The following is a 23,816-nucleotide window of genomic DNA, read 5'->3' on the forward strand; positions in this document are numbered from 1 at the left end:
GCGGCAGGAGCTTAATGGAATGGGTTACCTTGGCCGGGCAGCTGCATGCAAACCTCACATTACCAAAACCAATGCCAAGCGTTGGATGGAATGTTGTAAAGCACACTGGACTGTGGAGCAGTGGAAACGTGGTCTGTGGAGTGACGAATCACACTTCTCTGTTTGGCAGTCAGATGGGCAAGCCTGGGTTTGGCGGATGCTGAGAGAACGTTACCTGTCTGACTGCATTATGCCAACTATGAAGTTTGGTGGAGAAGTGATGATAGTATGGGGCTGTTTCAGGGTTTGGGCTAGGCCCCTTATCTCCAGTGAAAGGCAATCTTAATGCATCTGCATACCAAGTCATTTTGGACAATGCTATGCTTCCAACTTTGTGGCATAGTTTGGAGAAGACCTTTTCTATTCCAACATGACTGTGCCCCACTGCACAAAGCAAGGACTACAAATACATGCTGTGATGAGTTTGGTGTAAAAGAACTTGACTGGCCCGCACAGAGCCTTGACCTCAACCCTATCAAACACCTTTGGGATGAACTGGAACATCAGTGCCTGACCTCATAAATGCTCTACAGAATGAATGTACACAAATTGTCATAGAAGTCCTGCAACATCTTGTGGAAAATCTTCCAAGAAGAGTGGAAGCTGTGATCTGTGCAAAAGGGGAACCTGTTCCATATTAAAGTATATGTATTTGAATACAATGTCATTACAGCCACTGTTGGTGTAATAGTCAAGCATCCGAATTTTTTTGTTCATATAGTGTTTGTGTGTGTGTGTGTGTGTGTGTGTGTGTGTATATGTATGTATATATATATATATATATATATATATATGTATATATATATATATATATATATATAAAGATTGTTAAACAAACTTGATAGAAGCATGTCAATCTAGCAAGAGTGAACTGGACCAAATAGGCAAAACCAGATCAACAGGCCAAAATCATAGTCTAGCAACAGGTAGAGGTCAAAACAGATACAAAGCTCAAAGTCAGGAACAGGAAATACAAAACAATAAGCGCACCCTTTGGGCGGTATCTGAGTGCCAAATCCGAACTTCTATAGATACCTTTAGTGCCAAAATATGCATTGCTCAGTCTGTACGCTGATGGTATGCTAGGTGTCAACATGTAAATGTAGTGGTATACTCAGACAGATGAATGGATGACTTTGTGAAAGTGCTCAAACTTAAGAACTCCCCACCTAGAGATGATTCTGAAATTATATTACTAAGGCTGAGACAAATTTATTGATTGGTTTAGTATTGCCAACCTTCACAAATAATTTTATTGACACATTTTCATCTTCTCATTTTAAAAAAGACTGACATCATTTGGGTAACCCATAATTTCTCCAAAAGTGAATGTAGTAGCCGCATCAAGAGGAGAAATATGATTAGGGAGATTTCAATTTTTCCAAATAATTGGTTTTGTACTCCTATATGGAATACACTAGTATCAATAACATTTTAATTTTGTCTTACTGATTAATAAAAATGCTAAACATTTCACAGGCCATTAGCAAATTTACTGATGCTTGGCAACCTTGTGGATAATTACAAGTATGTGTTATGCAGTTTTTAATGAAATTTCGCATTTCTGTGTCTTACGCTGATGTTAACAGAGATGCTTCATTTTACATTAGCAGAGATGAACAATGCTGCAGTTCCAACAGATATTTACAGACATGTCAACGTGAAAGATTTCCAAAGGGAAACATTTGTCTGGGATGAGATTCCTTACTCTCACTTTGATTGAATTAACTGGGACTCAATTAATCGATATAAAAAAACTTGCACGACATCAACTATTTAACTTAAATCTAGTTATGTTAAAAAATAAATAGGAAATTCCAAAGCAGACTAATTTTTTACTCACAAAATGGGTGATATTTACACTTCTGTCTTTAAAAGTGTAACTAAATAAATAGGATATTATTAAAAAAAAAAGTCTTAATAAATCACATTTATAAATGTTATATCGTTTTTAAGAACCATTAAACCTTAAACAAAAAATACCCCTGAAAATATAACTTGCATCTCACTAAATGGCAGATCATATGACTAATGAGATTTCATTGTTATAACTGTGAAAACAAGATCGTGTACAGTTACAAATGGTAAATTCTCTTATTATATGAACGTTTTTTTCTCTATGTGTAACTTTATATATATATATATATATATATATATATATATATATATTATATATATATATATATGTTTCCTTTTACTACTATTGTGCTGTTAGTCATAACTGGAAAGCAGCCAAACCAGAAAAAACACTGCTCATGTAAAACTTGTTACTAAACTAACACAAGCATGAACCTACATCTAATTAGTTCTCATTGAACAAGGGTAGTCATCCTGTTTAACATTAAATATACAATTTACTTTTATTGTGGTACAATATTGCTTCTCAGAAAAATATTTGCAGAATAAACACAGTTGTCACATCTATTAGAAGTGGTAAACTCTGATTTAAAAATCGCAACCGTCTTGTGGGCTTGTCACTTGTTTTACAAATTGACAAATTAAACTAAAGTGATAAGTGTTTCTTCTTTATTAATTAGAAGACTGCAGCACAGTACAATGTTGATGAATCATAGGCAACAAACTTGTTAGACTGATCTTACTATTGATTTGCATGGAACTGTGGAATGTTGTTGTACGCATTATATAATATAACACACCTGTTTTTATGTCAAATGAGTTTTGATGCCTAACCCTTAATTCAACCACACACAGGACAATCCTCATGCTCAGACTGAGCATTCAGGACAATCACCTTCTAATTTGGATGCAATCTGGCCATTCAGGTCTCAGGTTTATATTGGGACCTGTGAGTATGGGTGACAAATGATATGATAAAGGTCACCCAACCAGATTTACGAACATGCAGCGCCGGTGCTAGGGTCCTTGGCGCCCTAGGCACAGTGGGAAAATCGCCGCCCCCCCCCCCCCGTGTGAAAATCGCCGCCCCCCCCATTAAAAATCGCACCCCCCCCTTTAAAAATCGCCGCTGCGCTTCCCTCCCCTCAGCTCCCCTCCCCATGTCTTTCTTTAACTTACCTGCATGAAACTGCTCCTCTCTGCTCTGTCTTCTCCCCTCCACTCACAGACACTGTCGGGCCGTGAGGATGACATCATCACGGCCTGTCACTGTCAGTGAGCGGAGGGGAGAAGACAGAGCAGAGAGGAGCAGCTTCATGCAGGTAAGATTCATAGCCCCTTCCCTCCTCTCCTCCCCGTGGATTTCCGATTTTGAGGCGCCCTGCAGAGCCCTGCGCCCTAGGCAATCGCCTAACCTTGCCTAATGGGAGCGCCGGGCCTGCGAACATGCTAAAAATGATTGGTCTGGTTTTGTACATATAATTCATAGGCATATTGATCTTTATTGGTCTGCACACTCGCCAACATGCCAATATCGGTGTGTTGCCAGTTTGAGGAATGGTACTGGCAGTTAATCTATGGACTCTATTGGCCCTAAAATGCCCAGATATGTTACCTTATATGAGTGTAGAAGCATTGTTACTCTAATTAGGCAGGTGGCAAAGAAAAGAAAAAAATATGGAAGATTAACAATCATGTATTAATGCCCTGGTGCTGCCATAGTTCTGTCATGACATTTCAGGCTCCTAAGCAACTAGGACCTGATGTGGCCAGAGCTGCATCTAAAAACATCATCATCTTCACCATTTATTTATATAGCGCCACTGATTCCGCAGCGCTGTACAGCGAACTCACTCACATCAGTCCCTGCCCCATTGGGGCTTACAGGCTAAATTCCCTAACACACACACAGACAGACAGAGAGAGAGAGAGACTAGGGTCAATTTTGATAGCAGCTATTTAACCTACCAGTATGTTTTTGGAGTGTGGGAGGAAACCGGAGCACCCGGAGAAAACCCATGCAAACACGGGGAGAACATACAAACTCCACACAGATAAGGCCATGGATGGGAATTAAACTCATGACCCCAGTGCTGTGAGGCAGAAGTGCTAACCACAAAGCCACCGTGCTGCCCAATACATGATTCCTAATACTAATAAAGTATTGGAGTGCCAGAGCAGAAGGGAACAGGGCTGAGTACATGATATTACAGTGCTTTCCTACATTTATTTTATGACCTCCTGTCCAACAGGACAACCTGTGCAGCTGCAATATGCTGCATATGGCAGCAAGGTGGAATATACCTATGGGGAGACGTATGTGGGGTTAGACGTGTGTGATTTCTACACTAAGTGGGATTTTCTCACAAAGTGGACGAAAATGCACAGTTAGACAACACAGCAACTAATCCTCATCTTTCTCTTCTCTTTTCATCTTCAGGTATGTTCATCCATGCTGCTACTACTACTCTGATCATTATTCTGTGAATTTCATCCCTGCAATCTGTGTTTAAGTATGTTCATCCATGCTGCTACTACTACTCTGATCATTATTCTGTGAATTTCATCCCTGCAATCTGTGTTTAAGTATGTTCATCCATGCTGCTACTACTACTCTGATCATTATTCTGTGAATTTCATCCCTGCAATCTGTGTTTAAGTATGTTCATCCATGCTGCTACTACTACTCTGATCATTATTCTGTGAATTTCATCCCTGCAATCTGTGTTTAAGTATGTTCATCCATGCTGCTACTACTACTCTGATCATTATTCTGTGAATTTCATCCCTGCAATCTGTGTTTAAGTATGTTATAGGAAACTGTTATCTGTTTAAACTTAGGTTGGCACAGTCTTTTATTGCTGCCTAATTTATGATAGGTATCTGGCCTCCTCTATCCTTTCCCACAAATGTTTTCTTTTCCTTTGATTAGCTGACCAATTCCCACATCTGTAGTGTATTCCTAAATTAGACTGACTACATCTTAGCTTCATTCTATGGGGAGACGTATGTGGGGTTAGACGTGTGTGATTTCTACACTAAGTGGGATTTTCTCACAAAGTGGACGAAAATGCACAGTTAGACAACACACTTGAACAAACATTGGACTACATTTGACTTGCTTTTACTCCCAGCAATAAGCAACATCTGCCACAGCCTATTTCTGCACTACTTGTCTATTTATATGGAATACTGCTAAGAGGTAATTCTTAAAATACCCTTGCTTTTTGCTTTTACCCCTTTTATCACAATGTTTCACAAATTGCTTTTCTTAGTCTCATTTCATGGCATGATCTTTAGGACTGTGTCATCTTTCACCCCTCCACCAACACACAAATTTGTTCATATTGCACCTGCATTACTCCACTCACCTCTATTTAACACCCATGAACTGTTGTCCTATTTATTATCTCTAACAAGTACAGCCTCCACCTGTCGCCAGAAAATAAAAGGCCACACATCTTACAATCCCCTTGCTTATCTTTCGCTCACTCTGCTTCTATTAGCTGGTGATATATCACCTAATCCAGGTCCCCCACACTCCTCACACACACATACATCAGAACACTACCGTTCTATAGCAAACCTCAAACACATCACCTGTCTCCCCTCTCTTCCCAAGTCCTTTAAATGTGCCCTTTGGAATGCACGCTCTGTTTGTAACAAACTTACCTCCGTTCATGATCTCTTCCTCTCAAAAAACCTCAACCTTCTGGCAATAACAGAAACATGGCTCATGCAATCAGACACTGCCTCACCTGCAGCACTTTCACATGGTGGCCTCCATCTCACCCACACCTCCAGACCTGAAGGCAGACAAGGAGGTGGGGTTGGACTACTTCTCTCCCCACAGTGCACATACACAGTTCTACCAAATGTGCCATCACTCACGTTCACATATTTTGAAGTACATGCTATTCGCATTTTTAATCCATTCTCCCTACGTGTTGCGGTGATCTATCGTCCCCCTGGAGCACACCAACAATTTATTGAGGATTTCTCTGCATGGCTCCCTCACTTCTTATCTTCAGACATCCCCACCATCATCATGGGTGACTTCAACATCCCCATTGATAACCCACCTTCCAAAGCTGCTTCCAAACTACTCTCTCTAACATCCTCACTTGACCTCTCCCAGTGGATTGAATCATCTACTCATAAGGATGGCCACTGCCTTGATCTTGTTTTCTCTAGGCTATGCTCAGTTTCTAATTTTATTAATACACCCTTCCCCCTCTCAGATCATCACCTTATCAGCTACACTCTCACCCCCACTGCTCTAACCTCTCTACTGTCTAACTCAACCAAGCCTCCTCATACTCGTAGAAATCTTAATTCTATTAATCTTCAACAATTTTCCACCTCTCTCCAACACCTTCTCTCCCCTATCTCTACATTCTCATCCCCTGAGATGGCAGTACCTCATTTTCACCTAACCTTAGCAACGGCCCTTGATCAAGTGGCTCCAGCGACACTTCATACTACACGTCGACTTCGATGTCAACCGTGGCACACCAAAGCAACACGAAATCTTCAAAAACTGTCCCGTAAAGCAGAACGTCACTGGCGTAAATCTCGAAGCTCTAATGACTTCTTCACATATACTTCTGTCTACCACTCCTATCGAAATGCTCTGGACACTGCAAAACAAACATACTTTCAATCTCTTATCTATGCTCAGGCTTCTAACCCCAAACGCCTTTTCAATACATTTAATCATCTTCTCAATCCTCCCACCCCGAACCCTCCATCTACTATCAGTGCTCAGGATCTTGCTTCCTACTTCAAGGACAAGATTGACAAGATCAGACTAGAAATGGTATCCTCTTCCTCAACAAGCCATCAGCTCATTTCCTTCCCACTACCCTCTGACACCCTCTCTTCATTTGACCCCACAAATGAAGAGGAAATTTCTACGCTCTTCTTATCCTCCTACTCTACCTCCTGTCCTCTTGATCCTATTCCCTCGCAAATTGGTAGATCCCTGTCTTCTGTGCTCATTTCACCTCTAACTCAAATCTGTAATCTCTCACTCTCTACTGGCATCTTTCCATCACTATACAAGCATGCAGTGATTACTCCTATTCTAAAAAAACAAAACTCCGACCCAAACTCTCTCTCAAATTACCGTCCCATCTCTCAGCTCCCTTGCCCCTCCAAGCTTCTAGAGAGACTTGCCTACACTCGCCTCACACGCTTTCTTTCCGCAAACAACCTGTTGGATCCTCTTCAGTCTGGCTTTCGTTCTCAACACTCCACAGAGACTGCGCTGACCAAGGTTGTTAATGATCTGATCACTGCTAAGACTGAACGCCATTACTCTCTCCTAATTCTCCTGGATCTCTCAGCTGCATTTGACACCGTTGACCACTCTCTTCTCATACAAACGCTGCAATCCCTAGGTCTTCAAGACACAGTTCTATCCTGGTTCTCATCTTACCTCTCTAATCGCTCTTTCACTGTTAATTTCTCTGGAGCCACCTCTGCTCCGCTTCCCCTATCAGTTGGAGTACCACAAGGCTCGGTGCTAGGTCCTCTGCTGTTCTCTATCTATACCGCTTCTCTTGGAAATCTAATAAGTTCCTTTGGCTTTCAGTATCATCTCTATGCGGATGATACCCAAATCTATCTATCCTCTCCTGATATCTCGACATCTGTGTTGTCCCGTGTAACTGACTGTCTTTCTGCCATTTCATCTTGGATGTCCTCTCGTCAACTCAAACTTAATCTTTCTAAAACAGAATTAATAATATTCCCACCCGCCAACAAGAGCATACCTGACATTTCTATCTCTGTTGATAACATGACCATAAATCCCACCCCACAAGCTCGCTGCCTAGGTGTAATCCTTGATTCACGCCTATCCTTTGTTCCTCACATTGACTCTATATCTAAATCATGTTACATACATCTAAAGAACATTTCCAGAATCCGCACATATCTCACACAAGACACTGCTAAAACCTTAATTCATGCACTAATCATCTCCCGCATTGACTATTGCAATTCCCTCCTTACTGGTCTTCCCAAAAACAGACTCAAACCCCTAAAATCTATTTTGCATGCTTCGGCAAGACTGATTTTCCTTGCAAATAGCTATTCCTCTGTTGAATCACTCTGTATGTCTCTACACTGGCTGCCTGTCTTCTACCGAATCCAATATAAAATACTTTTACTAACCTACAAGGCCATCAACAAAGCTGCACCAACATACATCTCCTCTCTTGTCTCAAAATATCTCCCAACTCGGCAACTCCGTTCTGCAAAAGATCTGCGTCTCTCATCCACCCTCATTACATGCTCCCATTCCCGGTTACAGGACTTTTTTCGGGCTGCACCCACTCTATGGAACTCTCTCCCTCGCACAATAAGACTCTCCTCTGGGCTACAAGCGTTCTCTGAAAACCTACCTATTCAGACAAGCTTATAATATTCCTCAACCACCATCTTAACCTCACTACCTTTAGCCTGTTACACAATTTCACACAAGACAACTACCCCCGGACCAACATTGTTGTGTGACAGGATCATTTAGCTTATGAGTCACCCTACCTTTGCAGTCTGGCTGGGCCAAGATGCAAAATGTATACTTAACCTCATGTGTCAATCTCCCATTGTCCCATAGATTGTAAGCTTGCGAGCAGGGCCTTCTCACCTCTTTGTCTGTTTTACCCAGTTTGTTTATTAGTTTATTACGTTTGTCCCCAATTGTAAAGCGCTACGGAATATGTTGGCGCTATATAAATAAATGATGATGATGATGATGATATACCAGTGACAATGCCCAATAAGATAGTACTGGCTGGTAACAGGGTCTGATTATCCAATAGGCTGCAACCTAGGGTGTGAAGCATCTGGGGGGGGGGGGGGGGCAACATTTTTTAGTTGTTTTCCAAAATAAAAATAAAACAAAAGAAAAAGGTAAGGTTTCAATCTTGACATATTCCCATTATAAAGGCTGAAGACAATGAGCCAACCTTGGGAGAGCGCTTGAGTTTTGAAAACATGGGAACATAAGCATTGGTGGGGGGTTCATTTTTACCTATCTCGTATTAACGTTGTGTAGAAGGCGAGGAGGTGCTACGAGCGTATTAGCCTAGGGCGGCCTGAACCCTTAATCAAGCCCTGGCTGGTAAGATGCCTGTTTGCAGCAGTAATGCCCAATAAGATGTTGATCAGTAACAGTAATGTCCTTCCTCCTCCTGCATTGTTATGATGGCAGAGCACCCCCGTCTGAGAGGTCATACTACCTGCTTCTAATTGGTCACCACCACTGGCCAATTAGAAGCGACTGGATACATTGAGTTACATTTTCAGTCTGATGAATAATTCTGGTGGCTGGGAGAAGGGAGTGGAGAAAAAATAAAAACATATCTAAATATATCTATGAGTGGCCTAGTAGTTAGCACTTCTGCCTCACAGCACTGGAGTCATGAGTTCGATTCCCGACCATGGCCTTATCTGTGTGGAGTTTGTATGTTCTCCCTGTGTTTGCGTGGGTTTCCTCCGGGTGCTCCGGTTTCCTCCCACACTCCAAAAACATACTGATAGGTTAATTGGATGGTATCAAAATTGACCCTAATCTCTCCCTCTCTGTCTGTCTGTGTCTGTGTGTGAGTGTGTGTCTATATTAGGGAATTTAGACTGTAAGCTCCAATGGGGCATCAGCTGATGTGTACAGCGCTGTGGAATTAGTGGTGCTATATAAATAAATGATGATGATGATGATACGAGAATGTACGAACAATATATATATATATATATATATATATATATAAACAAAAACAGACATAGGTCCTCTGCACTCACCATGTACAGACTGGGGTGCAAGAGGGGGTTGCCCACATTGTATAGACAAGAAAACAGGGATACTCTGCACTCTCCAAACACATAATTAATGCTATATCAAGTACTGTTCTATATTAAAAACAGGGAATGTTAGTTCCACATATTGCAATATATGTTAAGCTGACCAACTCACGCCAAAGACTTTGCTCGGGCTGCTCCCCAGCTGTGGAACAATCTTCCACGTTCCATCAGGTTAGCATCTACTCTCAAAGGCTTCAAGTGTGTCCTTAAGACTCATTTATTTATTCAAGTCTATCTGTCCTCCTCCTAACTCTCTCCCCCAGTTAGTACCACCCTATTTGTGTCTCACCTTTCCTTTAGGATGTATGCTCTCAGGAGCAGGGCCCTCTTTCCTTGTCTGCTCCTTTTACTATTCCATCACCCTCTGTACCTCTTGGCCTGCTTCCCTAGTCCTATTTTCTTAAGCTTTGGCCTACTTCTCGCTGATTTCTACCATCACTTTCACTCATTGTCCCAGTAATAATTTGATTTGCATTACCATGTTACCTGTGTCTGTATATATTTTTGCTCATTTTCGTTCTTTCTGTATCATGTTGTGTTATGGCTCACTGTTTTTGGTATGTTATGTACGGCGCTGCGGACCCTTTGTGGCTCCTTATAAATTAAAAATAATAATACACACACACATATATATATATATATATATATATATATATATATATGTATATATTAGAAACCTATGGGAACTTATGGGGACTGCTATTGATTACGATAACAGTGGGACCACAGCAGATATCTCAGATATCTGCTGCGATCCCCTAGTAACAAGTCAATAGGATACTTACAAATGCAGTTATGCAGGTTTTAAGCAAAAAAGAAATAAATAGACCCCTTAGAAACCAAACCACGGGAGAGCACATTTGCTGACAACTGGATTTTTAACCATACATTCATTTTCTGTCAGATTTCAATCTGTAGTCTATTTCCAGGATTAAAAAAACAACAACTGCTGCTCTGAGCCAATACAGTTATATCACTGGACCAGTCTGTCTCATTCAATGACACTTACATGCTGAAATCTGAACACCTTTACAAATGCACATTGGGAAAGGGGAACTGTATTTTTCCTGGTATGTGATGCCTGCAATGTATTTATATGTCCTGGACAGTATGTAATACACAACATTTATCAATCCTGAATTCATGTTTTACAACCCCCAGCAATTAGCATTTAGGGCAGAAAGTCCAGGCTGAGATTGCTGGAACTGAGTGTGTCTCACACATGCCTGCACCCATCCACTTGCTGCAGGTACCTCCTCCTCCTCCTCCCTCCCCCTCTGCCTTTTGTTTTACTATCACAGGGAAACCGAGAGAACAATTTCCTGTTGACACCGGAATATTTAGAAAGTGTTGGGAAGGAGGAAAGAAGACAGGGCAGGAAGGACCGCATCTGGGTGGAAGTATGACCCCATTCCCTCTCCTTATTCACAGCTGAGGAGTGTCCCTGTTGTGTTACCAGCAGATGGAGGCCCTGCTTGGATGTATGTTCACACAGTACAAAGTTTGTGTCCACGGGTGACACACAACAGGGATCTGGGTGACAGAAGCACGACTACATCTCGGCAGAGGCTGGATGTGTAAGGGGGGATCAGGTGCACAGGACTGACACAGGGATCTTTGTGTCTTGTGCATGCTGTGGCAGGAAGCATTGCATCTGAAGGGATGGGAATGCCAAGCTCTCTCTACAGGATATGCTGAGCATTGTGTAGGAATAACCCGCACACACTAATCACACTTCGGCTTCTTCTTCAGTCGTGGGGAAGAGAAATGTGATTTTTCTGAACCTCCAATGCTTTTACCCTGTGTTGTCTGCTGATGGCTGAAGCCTGGCTGGAGGAAGAGGAGGAGGAGCTGAGGGATAGTGCTGGGAACAGGAGACACAGGAGGTCCAACCTGAACCAAGCTGCAGGTAACCATGGAGAGAGGGGTCTGCAGTGCTTTACATGCTGTATGGGAGCACACATGTCTATACACTGCTACACCAGCACAGCAGGCATGCCAGTACAGCCTCTAATCCACAGGGACTTTGCACTGATTAGCTTCATGACAGGGGCCAAGGGTATTATAGTCTTCTGAGAAATTCTGATATGTAAGCAGGTACATATGGAAACATATTATGGTGATGGTCTAGTGGAGCCATTTTCTTTGCATTTTCATACTGAAATATACATATATGTTTTATATACTTAAGAATTAATCTATAGATTTTTTTAAAAATGGGTAGATCTACTTATGTTTATTTGGCAATTTAGTAAAGTAACTGCTTCAGTGTTTTCCCCAGCACCTATTTCCCGGGTGCTCCACCTGGCTGTTTTTACCTGCCACCCAGCTTTTTGAGCCCATCAGAGTCCTATTAGAATAAACCATTGTTTCTTGTATTAGAACAGGCACTATATGAGCACTACAGCCAGTAGTGTGTGTTAAACCACTGACCACCAGTCCTGACAGGTGTGCGTAATAACCTCCAACATTTTTAAATATTATTGCAAAGTATTACAATTGCCCCCACCAGGCTACTTCATAATGCCACCCAGCTGGCAAAATTTTCTGGGAAGAGCACTGCTTTGATTCTAAAGTGTTGAATAAGCTTAGGACTTATTAGTTAATTGTGTACATGCTATGCTAATTTTTGACATACCAAAATGACCTGTCTGTCAAGAGCATGTTTAATATTAGAAGTATTAGGTGAATGTCGGAATGAGTTGACTTCCTACAGTACCCTCTGTTGGTGTCTTTGCTATGTTTTCTCTCCTTCTATAGTGCATTCTGTTCTGCTTCACAGAGGTGTTCCCTGCACAGTGTGTATTGGTTTTAAGATAATAAATATATAGAGAGAGATCGATCTATCTATCTATCTCCTATCTTTGGCACATCTTTTCCACATTTTATATTGCTTATGTGTATCTCTACATATATATATTCGTTATCCATTCTGTATATACACACACACACACACGTGTGTATGTGTGAGCACTACAGCCAGTAGTGTGTTAGACCACTGCCCACCAGTCCTGACAGGTGTGAGCAATAACCTCCAACATTTTTAAATATTATTTCACCCTCTGTATGAAGCCACACTTGTTATAACACCAGTTTTAAGTTGGTTTTATAAAGAGGGAGCTCTTCATAAATACAGGGTTGAATATTGTGCAGTTCTCCACAACACTTTAGCAATTTCATATTTGCTAGTATTTGAATCCAAGGTCCAGGGCCCCATGGGAGACGTGTTCATAATGAAGTTTGTTGTAACTCATCATGAAACCCATCTCTGTGAGGTTAATTTTTCATGACTATAAGTAACATCGACTTATTTAGAAGAAAATTATGTTATTGTGAGAATTAGAGAATATACTGTGGCCTTGTGGCAAGATACATCTTGCACAGACGCTATCCTAATGGTCACCTCAGACTTTGAAATGTAACAGTGTGAGTTCTCTTTTACCAAGGTAACTTTGTACTTTATAATATAGGAATTTTAAAACAGGATTTTTCATTTTCCTATGGGCAGAAGTAAAGTGGTCAACATAGTCCCACTAACATTTTCTTTTCCTTGATATTAGAAATTGTTGTGTAAAGAGTGAAAGACTTTCTGAGCAATATTAATATCAGTCCATTGACTGGCAGCATTTGTTCAAAGGGTGAGGGTGTAGGGAGCCAACAGGCCCAGTCTATGAGTTGTGTCCTGATTTATCTCAACAACTACCCTAGCAAGGCAAGAAAGTATAGGAAAAAATCCCTCTTATTCCATGTACCCACTGAGGGATTTGACATGCGTTTGTTGCTTGCATTTGGAGATCACTGCAGGCTTACCCTACGTGTTTACCTGCTGTAAACCACCATGTGTTCTGCAATGTGATCCCTAGTAAAACTGCAAGTTATGGTGAAACTAGGAACAATGATTTCTAGCGTCGGACTGGTGTACATGCATTTACTACTACTGCTAAAAAATAATTGTAAAACCTTTGTAATGAATTGGTAAGAGCCCTTAATATGGTCCGTCCAGAAACATCTTTATTATTGCCATTTATTTATATAGTGCCACTAATTCCGCAGCGCTGTACAGAGAATTCGCATCAGTCCCTGCCCCATTGGGGCTTACAGTCTAAATTCCCAAACACACACACACACACACACGGGTCAATTTGTTAGCAGCCAATTAACCTACCAGTATGTTTTTGGATTGTGGGAGGAAACCGGAGCACCCAGAGGAAACCCACGCAAAAACGGTGAGAACATACAAACTCCTCACAGATAAGGCCATGGTTGGGAATTGAACTCATGCCCCCGGCTCTGTAAGGTAGAAGTACTAACCACTTAGCCACCGTGCTGCCCTATCAGAGTATATTCTTTTCAGTTTACAATTAAAACTTACTAATTGTTTTATAATTTGTAAAATACTAATTTGACCCCCCTTTCCTCCTCCAGCAGCTAGTAAAACTACAAGGATCCCATTCCAGTGATCCCTGTGTTTTGAGAGAGATCCTTGTCATTCCCTGGGATCCTGTTATACTTCAGGGATCACAGCATGCACTTTAAAAGTAATCTCTTCTTTTCTGATTGTTGATGAAGGTTGTCCAGTCATTAATAAACTGGTATTTTTACATTCAAACTCCCCACCCGAGAGCCCAAGAGTATGCAGGAGCCAGAGGGGTGGGTTTATACCAAAAATAGACAAAAATTTGAAGTTTTTCTTTGTTCCTGGGTCAACAGCAAGGATCCCATTCCAGTGATCCCTGTCATTGTTAATGACAGTGAAACCTAGGCATTATCTCTCCTCTGATCTGTACGGTTTCCGTACACTGAAAGAAAAACATGCCTGGCATGTTCCTATACACGCAAAACACAATATTGTTCTTTTGGGGGAATTCAATTCTTTAGAACGTGGGTCGCCCGCTATTACTGTTACTATGGTAATAGATGCGCTTTATTACCGTTAGTATAGTAATTTCAACACTATAGTGTTTGATCTGCCAAGGAAGTTATTGAAAGGAGTTGTATTTTGATGCTCCTGCTGTAGAGAAAAGAGTCCTCTTATGTCAGTTATCCTGAATACAAGATTGCTTTATACAGAAGGTAAAAAAAAAAAAATCTGTTTATAACAACTTAGCAAAGTTATTGTTTCTGAGATATTAAATATCCTCTATATTTGTCTCGGTTTATGATTAAGATTACATATTCCTCTTAAGGAGCTGTGTATCTACATCTTTAAATGTCTCTTATGGTTTTATTTTCCGGGACTGTATATATTGAAATATCCAGTTAATCGAGACACTGAAATGTTAAATGGGTTGTTGCTTTCAAATATATTTTTATAGAAGAAAATGGTTTTATCTCAAGTTGACATCAAGGTCATCTGAGTATTTTTAACTTGAGTATTGGCTAATTATTTACCAAAGAGATCAATTTCCTATACAGTAATGGAAACAGATATTTCAGAGTGTAAATATTGTGAAACCGGTATGTGAGCCTCTAGTGGTGAATGCTGTTGGTAATCTAGGCTGAACATATTGCCCTACCCAGTAGTAATAGTTTTATCTGCCATGACAATTTCTCTTCCAAGGTTCCTTATGCTTTCCACAAGAACTGACTTTATATTGCCATGTGTGTGGGCAGCAATCTTATCTGTGCTATGTTGCTTGGATCCTGTATGTTGCCAATTTGGCTACAGATGTGATTGGGTCAGGCTATTTAATCACATTGCATTACCAGAATTTGGATTATACTGCGAGAGATCTTGAACCAATTAAAATTTTACATAATAGGATACTCGACAGCACACCAGATAACATCAATTATGTCTTGGACTCACAATTACATATGCGATACAGCTCTAATGTTTGTCACAAACGAGTAAACCTTTTATATGGTTCAGCTTCAGTATGACAAACTCATAGTTAGGTGTTAGATTGGGTGGTATACTCTGTTAGGTTCCACGGGTTACGTTTGTGTAGTAATCTGCCAACTAAATACACTGGGCCCCATATGATTCAGTCGTTTGGTCTGAGAGCTAAACAATTGGATCTTTGGCTAATCAGTCCAGCCTGCTTGTTAGATGGATAGCCAAGCAGGTTCACACAGTGGTCCAATTAGAGCATTCTGGCGCTGACCACACACAAGATGATCACACTCTTCATCTAACTGCATTGTTGTGAATGACAATCTAATTGAGGATCAACAGTTGTTTTTGACCGACACATGAAAATTGCTTAGTAATAATTATTCTCTGTCGGCAGCTTGGCCAAAAACAAATTGGTCAGTATGTGGTCAGCTTTACTCTCCCCAAGAGCCAGCAGAAGATAGATGACATTGATTGTAATCCAGTAAGGTAAATCTATGAGCTGTACAGTCTTGATCTAATACTCCTTAGAAGCTGTGATTTGCATTCTTACATATACCTGTGTCGGAACATCTGCTCTGACACAACATTGTTGACAAAGGTATGAGGAGAGGCTGCTGGTACATCAGGTTTGGCAGTTTACAAGGAGACAACTCACGTAAGCATGAGTCACACACTGAAGATATGATCTGTACCTGCCTTTTACATGACCACTTGTTTAGATTACAATATTACTTGGTGTTTTAAATAGATTTCAAACTACATTTTTAAATGTTTACCAATATACTTAAATAGCCTATTATGTAGGTACCATATCAGATTTCTAGCTGGTTAGATATACTGCAGCTGAGTATATCTAACTGGTAGATTTTTCTAAATAGTCTTGACCATCAGTGACCTGGACGTATACAGTCTTCTGAATATACCTGGCTCCCACTGTGGTCTCGCCCATTGCCTTTAGGCTCGACTGACTAATGTGAATGGCTTTTTGTGAGTCCAATGGCTGACATTGGGCAGAAGAGGTGGGGGCTGGACGTGTGCAGGTGATTGCATTGAAATAGATACCATTTCGAAACACATCCGGGAGACAGTCCATAAAGGAGAACTTATTCTTTTAACTCTTCTAAATAATTATTTGTCATTCTAAAGATGATTGTGAATTAATGGTTACATTTCTACTTGAAGATCTGTCTGAGTGGACTAGTCTCAGAATGAGCAATAATCTATAGAAAGGGAGAGGGGACAGTTTGATGGCTGACTTTGGAAAGTCCATGAATTATGGTATGTGCTTTACGTCTTAGCTGTCCAACTGGTATAGTTGGAGCCCTTCAGGCAGTCTCTTGCGCCCACTGTAGAATGAGAAAAACAACTTTTTTGTCCTATCTGTGTCACAAAAAACACTCAAGCAATGGGCCAGTCCCATTGCTTGAAGCTATTGCAGTTTCCTTGCATTGACGATGATCTATGTGAACATGGACCTACAGTCTCTAGTAATTGTCGCTACAGGATGGGCAGGAGATATATTTGATTCAGCTGTGTAGTGCACCTTCAGTGGATTAAAAAGCAGGTGGCATGCTAAGCTGGCACATTTTTTTTGTTTGTTTTGTTTTTTTATTTTAATCGTCATTTTTGTGTCATATGCTTTTTGTTTTATGCTGTGTAATTACGGGTGGATAAAACACCCCATAAATGTGAACTCACGCCAACCCTTGGAGCTTATTAAAATATCTTCTCCTACAATTTTGTCCTTATATGTGGGCTCAATACCAGCAAGGAATCCCCCGATCTGCCTGGTTCCAATCATTTCCTCCCCCTCAAAAGATGCAGACCTCTGTCATGTGAATCCATGCCCTCCCCACTTACACATGAGCACAAGCGCACACATAAAAGGAGCTTGTCGTCATGAAACGTAATAGGCGCTGCAGACCCACCTTCTTGCAGATTCGCAAATTACCTTAAGAGTTTGTAGTTTCATCGCAATGGCATTTAAACATGAGAATTTTTTTTAATAAATCTATATTTGCAGCAAATTCATTCTAGTAGCTTTAGTTTATTTAAATTTGCACATCTCTGGATTGCAGCTTCTGATTGGATACCCAGCTCACAGCCACTATACCCTTTCCACAGCAACACATAGCATTGGTTTTTGCTGCCATGTTTGTGAGCAGGAACATGAAGCCCCAGAAAAACTGACTGTACCTGGCAGCCCCCAGGGGAACCAGCAGGCTAGTAAACTGTAGGTGGTAGTGCAGATTTAAAAACATCCAGCTGAAGGTTTGAAAAAGTGTAGATGTTGCCTATAGCAGTCAGATTCTAGCTGTCATTTTGTAGAATGTACTAAATAAATGATAACTAGAATTTGATTGGTTGCTATAGGCAACATCTCCAGAGTTTCAAACTCGCGGCTTGATAAATTTACCCCCAGGACACTGGAAGCCTTTTGCAGGTAATAGGTCAGTAACTTATAACCACTTGAACTGTATGACAAGTATCTTACAGTGGATGCTAATTCTCATTAAATAGGGGACCTAAGTATTAACCATCCCAGCTATTACTGTATAATAGTATTAAAATGACACATTTAGAAGTGAGTGCTGCAGACTATTCTGTCCATTAATTCAGTCTTCTCCATAGTGATGTGTTCCACCTACTTACTGTATAATGTCCATCTGTCTTCTTCCTGTGTCACACTGACAGCAAGTTGAGCGTGCACAGGTAAAGGGACACAACTCAAAGTGTGTGGTTGTATCTTCAATGCAGTATATCATCTGATGTGTCCTGCAGCGTTGGGATCCTTTCTCATAAGGAAGGGAGCAGTGAGGGCACTCAGTCATGTGGAGGGCACACTCTTACTCACATCTGTTAAGTCCTGCAGGGAGATAGGAACATATCGGTGGTGATATCAAATACACCCTTAATGTCGTTTTTAGCCAACATAGCCCCAGTGAGCTTCACTGTGTGCTAGCTATGCTATGAAGAACACTCTCCCACTAGCACTGAAACTGTAGTGTAGACATAATATGGCCAATATGGTATCACACCATGTTTAAAAATGGGTAATTGAGTGAGGCCCAGACTTTAACAAGATTATTGAAGGGAATATTTTCCACCGTATGCAAATTTAAGACAGTGACCATCTGAAAGTTTTAAAGCACAGGACTAATGTTCATAAAGTAATTTCTAATAAGTTTGATTTAATGAAGTTGAATAACAGACATATCTCTTGATATGCAAATGATCTTGGAGAATGCCTTTCAATGATAGGATTACCGCTGCATACATAGAAAGCCCTCTGGTCACAGATTAACCTTCTTATCCACTGGCATTTAAATGCTGCATTTAATTTGTGTTTTAATACAAAACATGCAAACACTTGTAAAAATGAAACTCATGCCAATCTCTGTCCATAAACATTTGCTTTCATATCTGCATTTGAGTTAATTTGCACTGCATCATTATCACCTATTTATATAGCGCCACTAATTCCGCAGCGCTGTACAGAGAACTTGCTCGCATCAGTCCCTGCCCCACTGGAGCTTGCAACTCGCTCGCATCAGTCCCTGCCCCATTGGAGCTTGCAACTCGCTCGCATCAGTCCCTGCCCCCATTGGAGCTTGCAACTCGCTCGCATCAGTCCCTGCCCCCACTGGAGCTTGCAACTCGCTCGCATCAGTCCCTGCCCCCATTGGAGCTTGCAACTCGCTCGCATCAGTCCCTGCCCCCATTGGAGCTTGCAACTCGCTCGCATCAGTCCCTGCCCCCATTGGAGCTTGCAACTCGCTCGCATCAGTCCCTGCCCCCATTGGAGCTTGCAACTCGCTCGCATCAGTCCCTGCCCCCATTGGAGCTTGCAACTCGCTCGCATCAGTCCCTGCCCCCATTGGAGCTTACAGTCTGAACTACCTAACATACATACAGACTAAGAAAATAAGGTCAATTTAATAGCAGCTAATTAACCTTGTTTTTTGCGGCTGCTGATTGTTCTATTTTAGTGCATTCAAATCATGTCTCTGTACTTGGAAACTTCTATATCTGAGAGAGAGCATTGTGGACATGCCCACTAGGTGTTAACTAGCTTAGTACTGTATTTTCCCATTAATTTTATTGGGAGTACTGCACTCCATTTAGAAAATCCATTGAAATGAATGGGTCATCGATATGAATGGCGATCCCAGCATTTTTCATTTCCGCCCCCCCACATCAGATTTCTTTAATCTCTTTTGTTGTGTGATCAAGACCTTCGGTACCCTAATAATAGAGGAATTTATCCTAGGCCATCTAGCCTGGGGCTGGTTCCCACTGCAGCAGAGGGACCCAATATTCTTTGTTCCCCTGCTTTAGTGGAAACCAGCCCAAGTTCTATCTAGTGTGGGACTGCTTTACACTATAGCTTGTTGTTATCCTGTTTTAGTGGATAACGGCGCTAAATCTGGTTGAGGGGGTGGGGTAACAGCGCTGCCAGATTTTATTAATTTACTGTATGGAGCATCTTCCATTCATTTCAATGGGTTAGGTATGATCTATCAACGGTGGACAACACTCATAATACTAAAACATTCACACTTTTGAAAAGCGTGCCCACACAATACACCGATTAACACTAGTGTTGCCTGCCTAGGCTAGTACTAGCAAAATCGGTGTGGAGTCCCCCTGGTTTTACTAATACCAGCGCTAGGGGTGTTTGTAAAATCGGGGCTACATTCCCTAGGGAGATGGGGCCCACAAAAAACAAACAAAATGCAGACCCTTAAAGGGAACCACCAGCATTCTAGAAGCGTATGCAAAGGCATACAACACGTCTACGTGCTTCTGAAATGCATAGTATTTATATGCAATTTCATATTAAGCTTACACTTGCATTTTTGGATGCACAACACCAGGGCTTTGTGTCGCCTTCCTGCTTAAATCTTCTGTGATTATTTTACAACATTAATCTCCTAAAATGTATAAATGCAGTACATAGTTTTAGGAATTAAGCCTTAAGCTCATAAGATTTAGAATGCAGGTTATTTAGTTGATGTGCATTGCGACACATATACATAATGCCTCACCGTGGTCACATGACATAATGTATTCTTTGGGGTCGATTCAATTAGCCGTTAGCATCACGTAATGATCTTTGCTCATTTTTTAGTGATGCTATTATTGCCTTAATTGCCACTTTTGTGCGCATAGGCACAACGCGCAGTGCTACTACAACACCATGCACCTAAATGAATCCGCCCATTTGCGTTAGAAGAATTATATAATGGTATGTGAAAAATGTTCAACAACTTGGAAGGGAGTATTTTTAAGATATGGTCCCGCTAATTAGATTGTGTTCAAATGTTTGACATTGTTTTGAAATTACAATTGTTTATGAATATAGAAAACTATGAAAGTGGTAATCTATATACAACATAACAGGCTGACATGTGAAGTGAATTACTTTGATTATCTTGTTACAATGGCACCTGTCAGGGAGAGGGGGGTATATTAGGAAGCAAGTGAACAGTCAGTTCTTGAAGTTGATGTATTGTATATCTGGGGAATTTGGAGGCCAATCAACATCCTGAACTATCTGTCATGTTCCTCAAACCATTTCTAAACAAATTTTGTAATTCTCCTGCTGAAAGAGGCCACTGCCATCAGGGAATAAAGTTGTCATGAAGGGGTGGTACGTGCTAAAGTAACATACACATGAATGCCGGGGCCCAAGGTTTCGCAGCAGAACATTGCCCAGAGAATCGCACTGCCTCTGCCGGCTTGTCTTCTACCCATAGTGCATCCTGGTGCCATCTCTTCCCCAGGTAACCGATGCACACGCACCCGGCCATCCACATGATGTAAAAGAACACGTGATTCATCAGACAAGGTCACCTCCTTCCATTGCTCCATAGTCCAGTTCTGGCCCCTAACGTGTCCATTGTAGGCACTTTTGGTGGTGGACAGAGGTTCAACATAAGCACTCTGAGCGGTCTGTGGTAACGCAGCACCATATGCAGCAAGCTGCGATGCACTGTGTGCTCTGATGCCTTTCTATCATAACCAGCATTAACTATTTCAGCTCTTCTGTGGGATTGGACAGACAGACTAGCATTCACTACCCACTCGTCCATGATCTTGTTGCCAATTCATTGGTTGTCCTTCCTTGGACCACTTTTGGTAGGTACTAACCATTGCATACCGGGAACAGCCCACAAATAAAATGATTCCGTTAAAACTACTATAGAATTTTAAACCTGCTTAGAATAAGCATATAACCTTCCTGAGAATAAGAAGTAAGATTGTCTATGTTAAATGCAGTAAAATCATCCATAATGAGAGTGTTTAGGCTGATTTCCCTCAGAGTACACGCCCTAGTATGTTGCACTATCTGCAGTTTTAAATGTTACAGATAAACTGATCTGTTTCATGCTTACAATAAAAACAAATTGCTACAGAAATGAAAGTGCTTAGAGAGTGCAGTAGACATATATAAACATTTGAGAAATGTTTTCTTTGTGCATATTTGAATGCTTTTGCCTACTATGGATGGTACAGCGTTTGCCTATGTGTATCCATCACTGTACATTTCACATGTGCTGTTCTTTATTATGATATATTCCCCCAAGCATCACTGGGGGGCACCCTCCTACTGTGGTAGAATTTAAACAATTGGTTTGTTGTGGAAAAGATGAACAAAATGAAATAATGTACACACATCTGTAAAATTAGCTTTTATCTTCCAGTGTATGTACATGTGTGTTACTATTTTTGTTTCAGATAAATTGATCTACCACAGAATGCTCCAGCGCTTTTCTCCATTGCTGTACAGTCTATAGGGTGTGACCTTCTAGTTGTATTTATGTAGACTAGTTTGATTTTAGTTATTTCTATTCCTCTTGTCCCTTTTTAATATATACTTGTGTTTTGTGGGTAGTGGACCAATAGAAAGGGAACACACTACTATATAGTCACCTAATAAACATTGGCCACCCTGGTGCCAGTGTGACCTGTCTGCACCGTGGCATTGTCTGCTAATATCTGGAAGGAGATGTGTGGCATTATTCTTCCAGGAGAAAATCACTTGTGCGTCATTACACAAGTAGTGATTAGTATTGACCTTGCTTTCTAAGGGAATAATTTCACCCAAACTGTGCTAGGTAAAAGGAACCCCACAACACCTTTGTATTATTTGCTTGGTGTCCCTTGTTTATCCAACTTTTTCAATTTTATCTATATTTATCTGCTCTAGGCATTTTTATGTGTGTATATATGTTTGTCGCAAAATATCATTTTGATTATTGCAGCTAGAAGTAATTGGTAATATTTGTACTTTTGGCTTATACTGGATTCTCAAAATACATTTTGTTTTATGCCTATAACAGGCAAATAAGAATAAAGGCTTATCCCTTTAGGATGTAATCTCTCACAAGCAGAGCTATCTTTCATCTACTATTGCATCACTCTGTGTCCCTCTGTCTGCTTCCCAAGCCCTGTTTTCATGAGCTGTAGCCTACTTCACGGTGAACGTTCCCGTCATCATTTATTTATATAGCGCCACTGATTCCGCAGTGCTGTACAGAGAACTCATTCACATCAGTCCCTGCCCCATTGGGGCTTACAGTCTAAATTCCCTAACACACACACACACACACATCACTCTTGTTCATTGTCCCTTTAATAACTTGATCTATGTTACCAAGTTATCTGTGTGTAATCTGTTAATTAGTAGAAGCTTGGTCTTTGTACAATGAAGTTTAATCATGTATTGTGGATCGCTGCTGTCTGTGTATTGTATATTACTGTAAATTTCATGTATAGTGCTGCAAAACTTTTGTGGCGCCTTTCTGAATATATATGATGATGATCAAAACAGAAAAAAAACCTCTAGGTAATATAAAGAGGACATGCTGCACTTCTAGTTAATACCCGTATCTGTGGGTACCACAAAACGACGTGCTCCCTGCCATGAGACTACCGTGGGCCGCCATATTTCTCAGCCAGGGAACAGCAGGATTTAAAGCGAGAGTTCTACAACGTTATACTGAACATCCCGACCAATTGAATTCCCCCCTCAGAGTTGTATTGTAGTGTGCATGGCTTCTTGTTGCTAATCATAAGTGAATTGCAACTTGCATTTGTACAGCAGCAGAAAATAATTCACACCTGGTTGTTTTCAAGTATTATATAACTTATTGCATAACACCCGACCTTTCAGTCCTCGGCAGCGGGACAGGGTGCGTGGCTACAT

The 23,816-nt window shown here is 41.0% G+C and overlaps 1 protein-coding gene across 3 annotated transcripts in view; it reads left to right on the top strand.

Annotated features, from left to right (window-relative positions):
* The first annotated feature begins 11,070 nt into the window (after positions 1 to 11,070).
* Positions 11,071 to 23,816, top strand: part of SH3D19 (SH3 domain containing 19) — a 65,350-nt gene continuing 52,604 nt past the window's right edge. For 2 of the 3 annotated variants that reach the window (XM_075198830.1, XM_075198839.1), the window contains exon 1: positions 11,074 to 11,674. In XM_075198830.1, coding sequence (XP_075054931.1) covers positions 11,581 to 11,674 — 94 coding nt within the window. In that variant the 5' untranslated portion in view covers positions 11,074 to 11,580. Of the gene's footprint in view, positions 11,675 to 23,816 lie in introns of all 3 variants that reach the window. The other variant, XM_075198846.1, reaches the window with a different exon arrangement.

The sequence above is a fragment of the Mixophyes fleayi genome, chromosome 1 (assembly GCF_038048845.1).
Source record: "Mixophyes fleayi isolate aMixFle1 chromosome 1, aMixFle1.hap1, whole genome shotgun sequence".
Lineage (NCBI taxonomy): Eukaryota > Metazoa > Chordata > Amphibia > Anura > Limnodynastidae > Mixophyes > Mixophyes fleayi.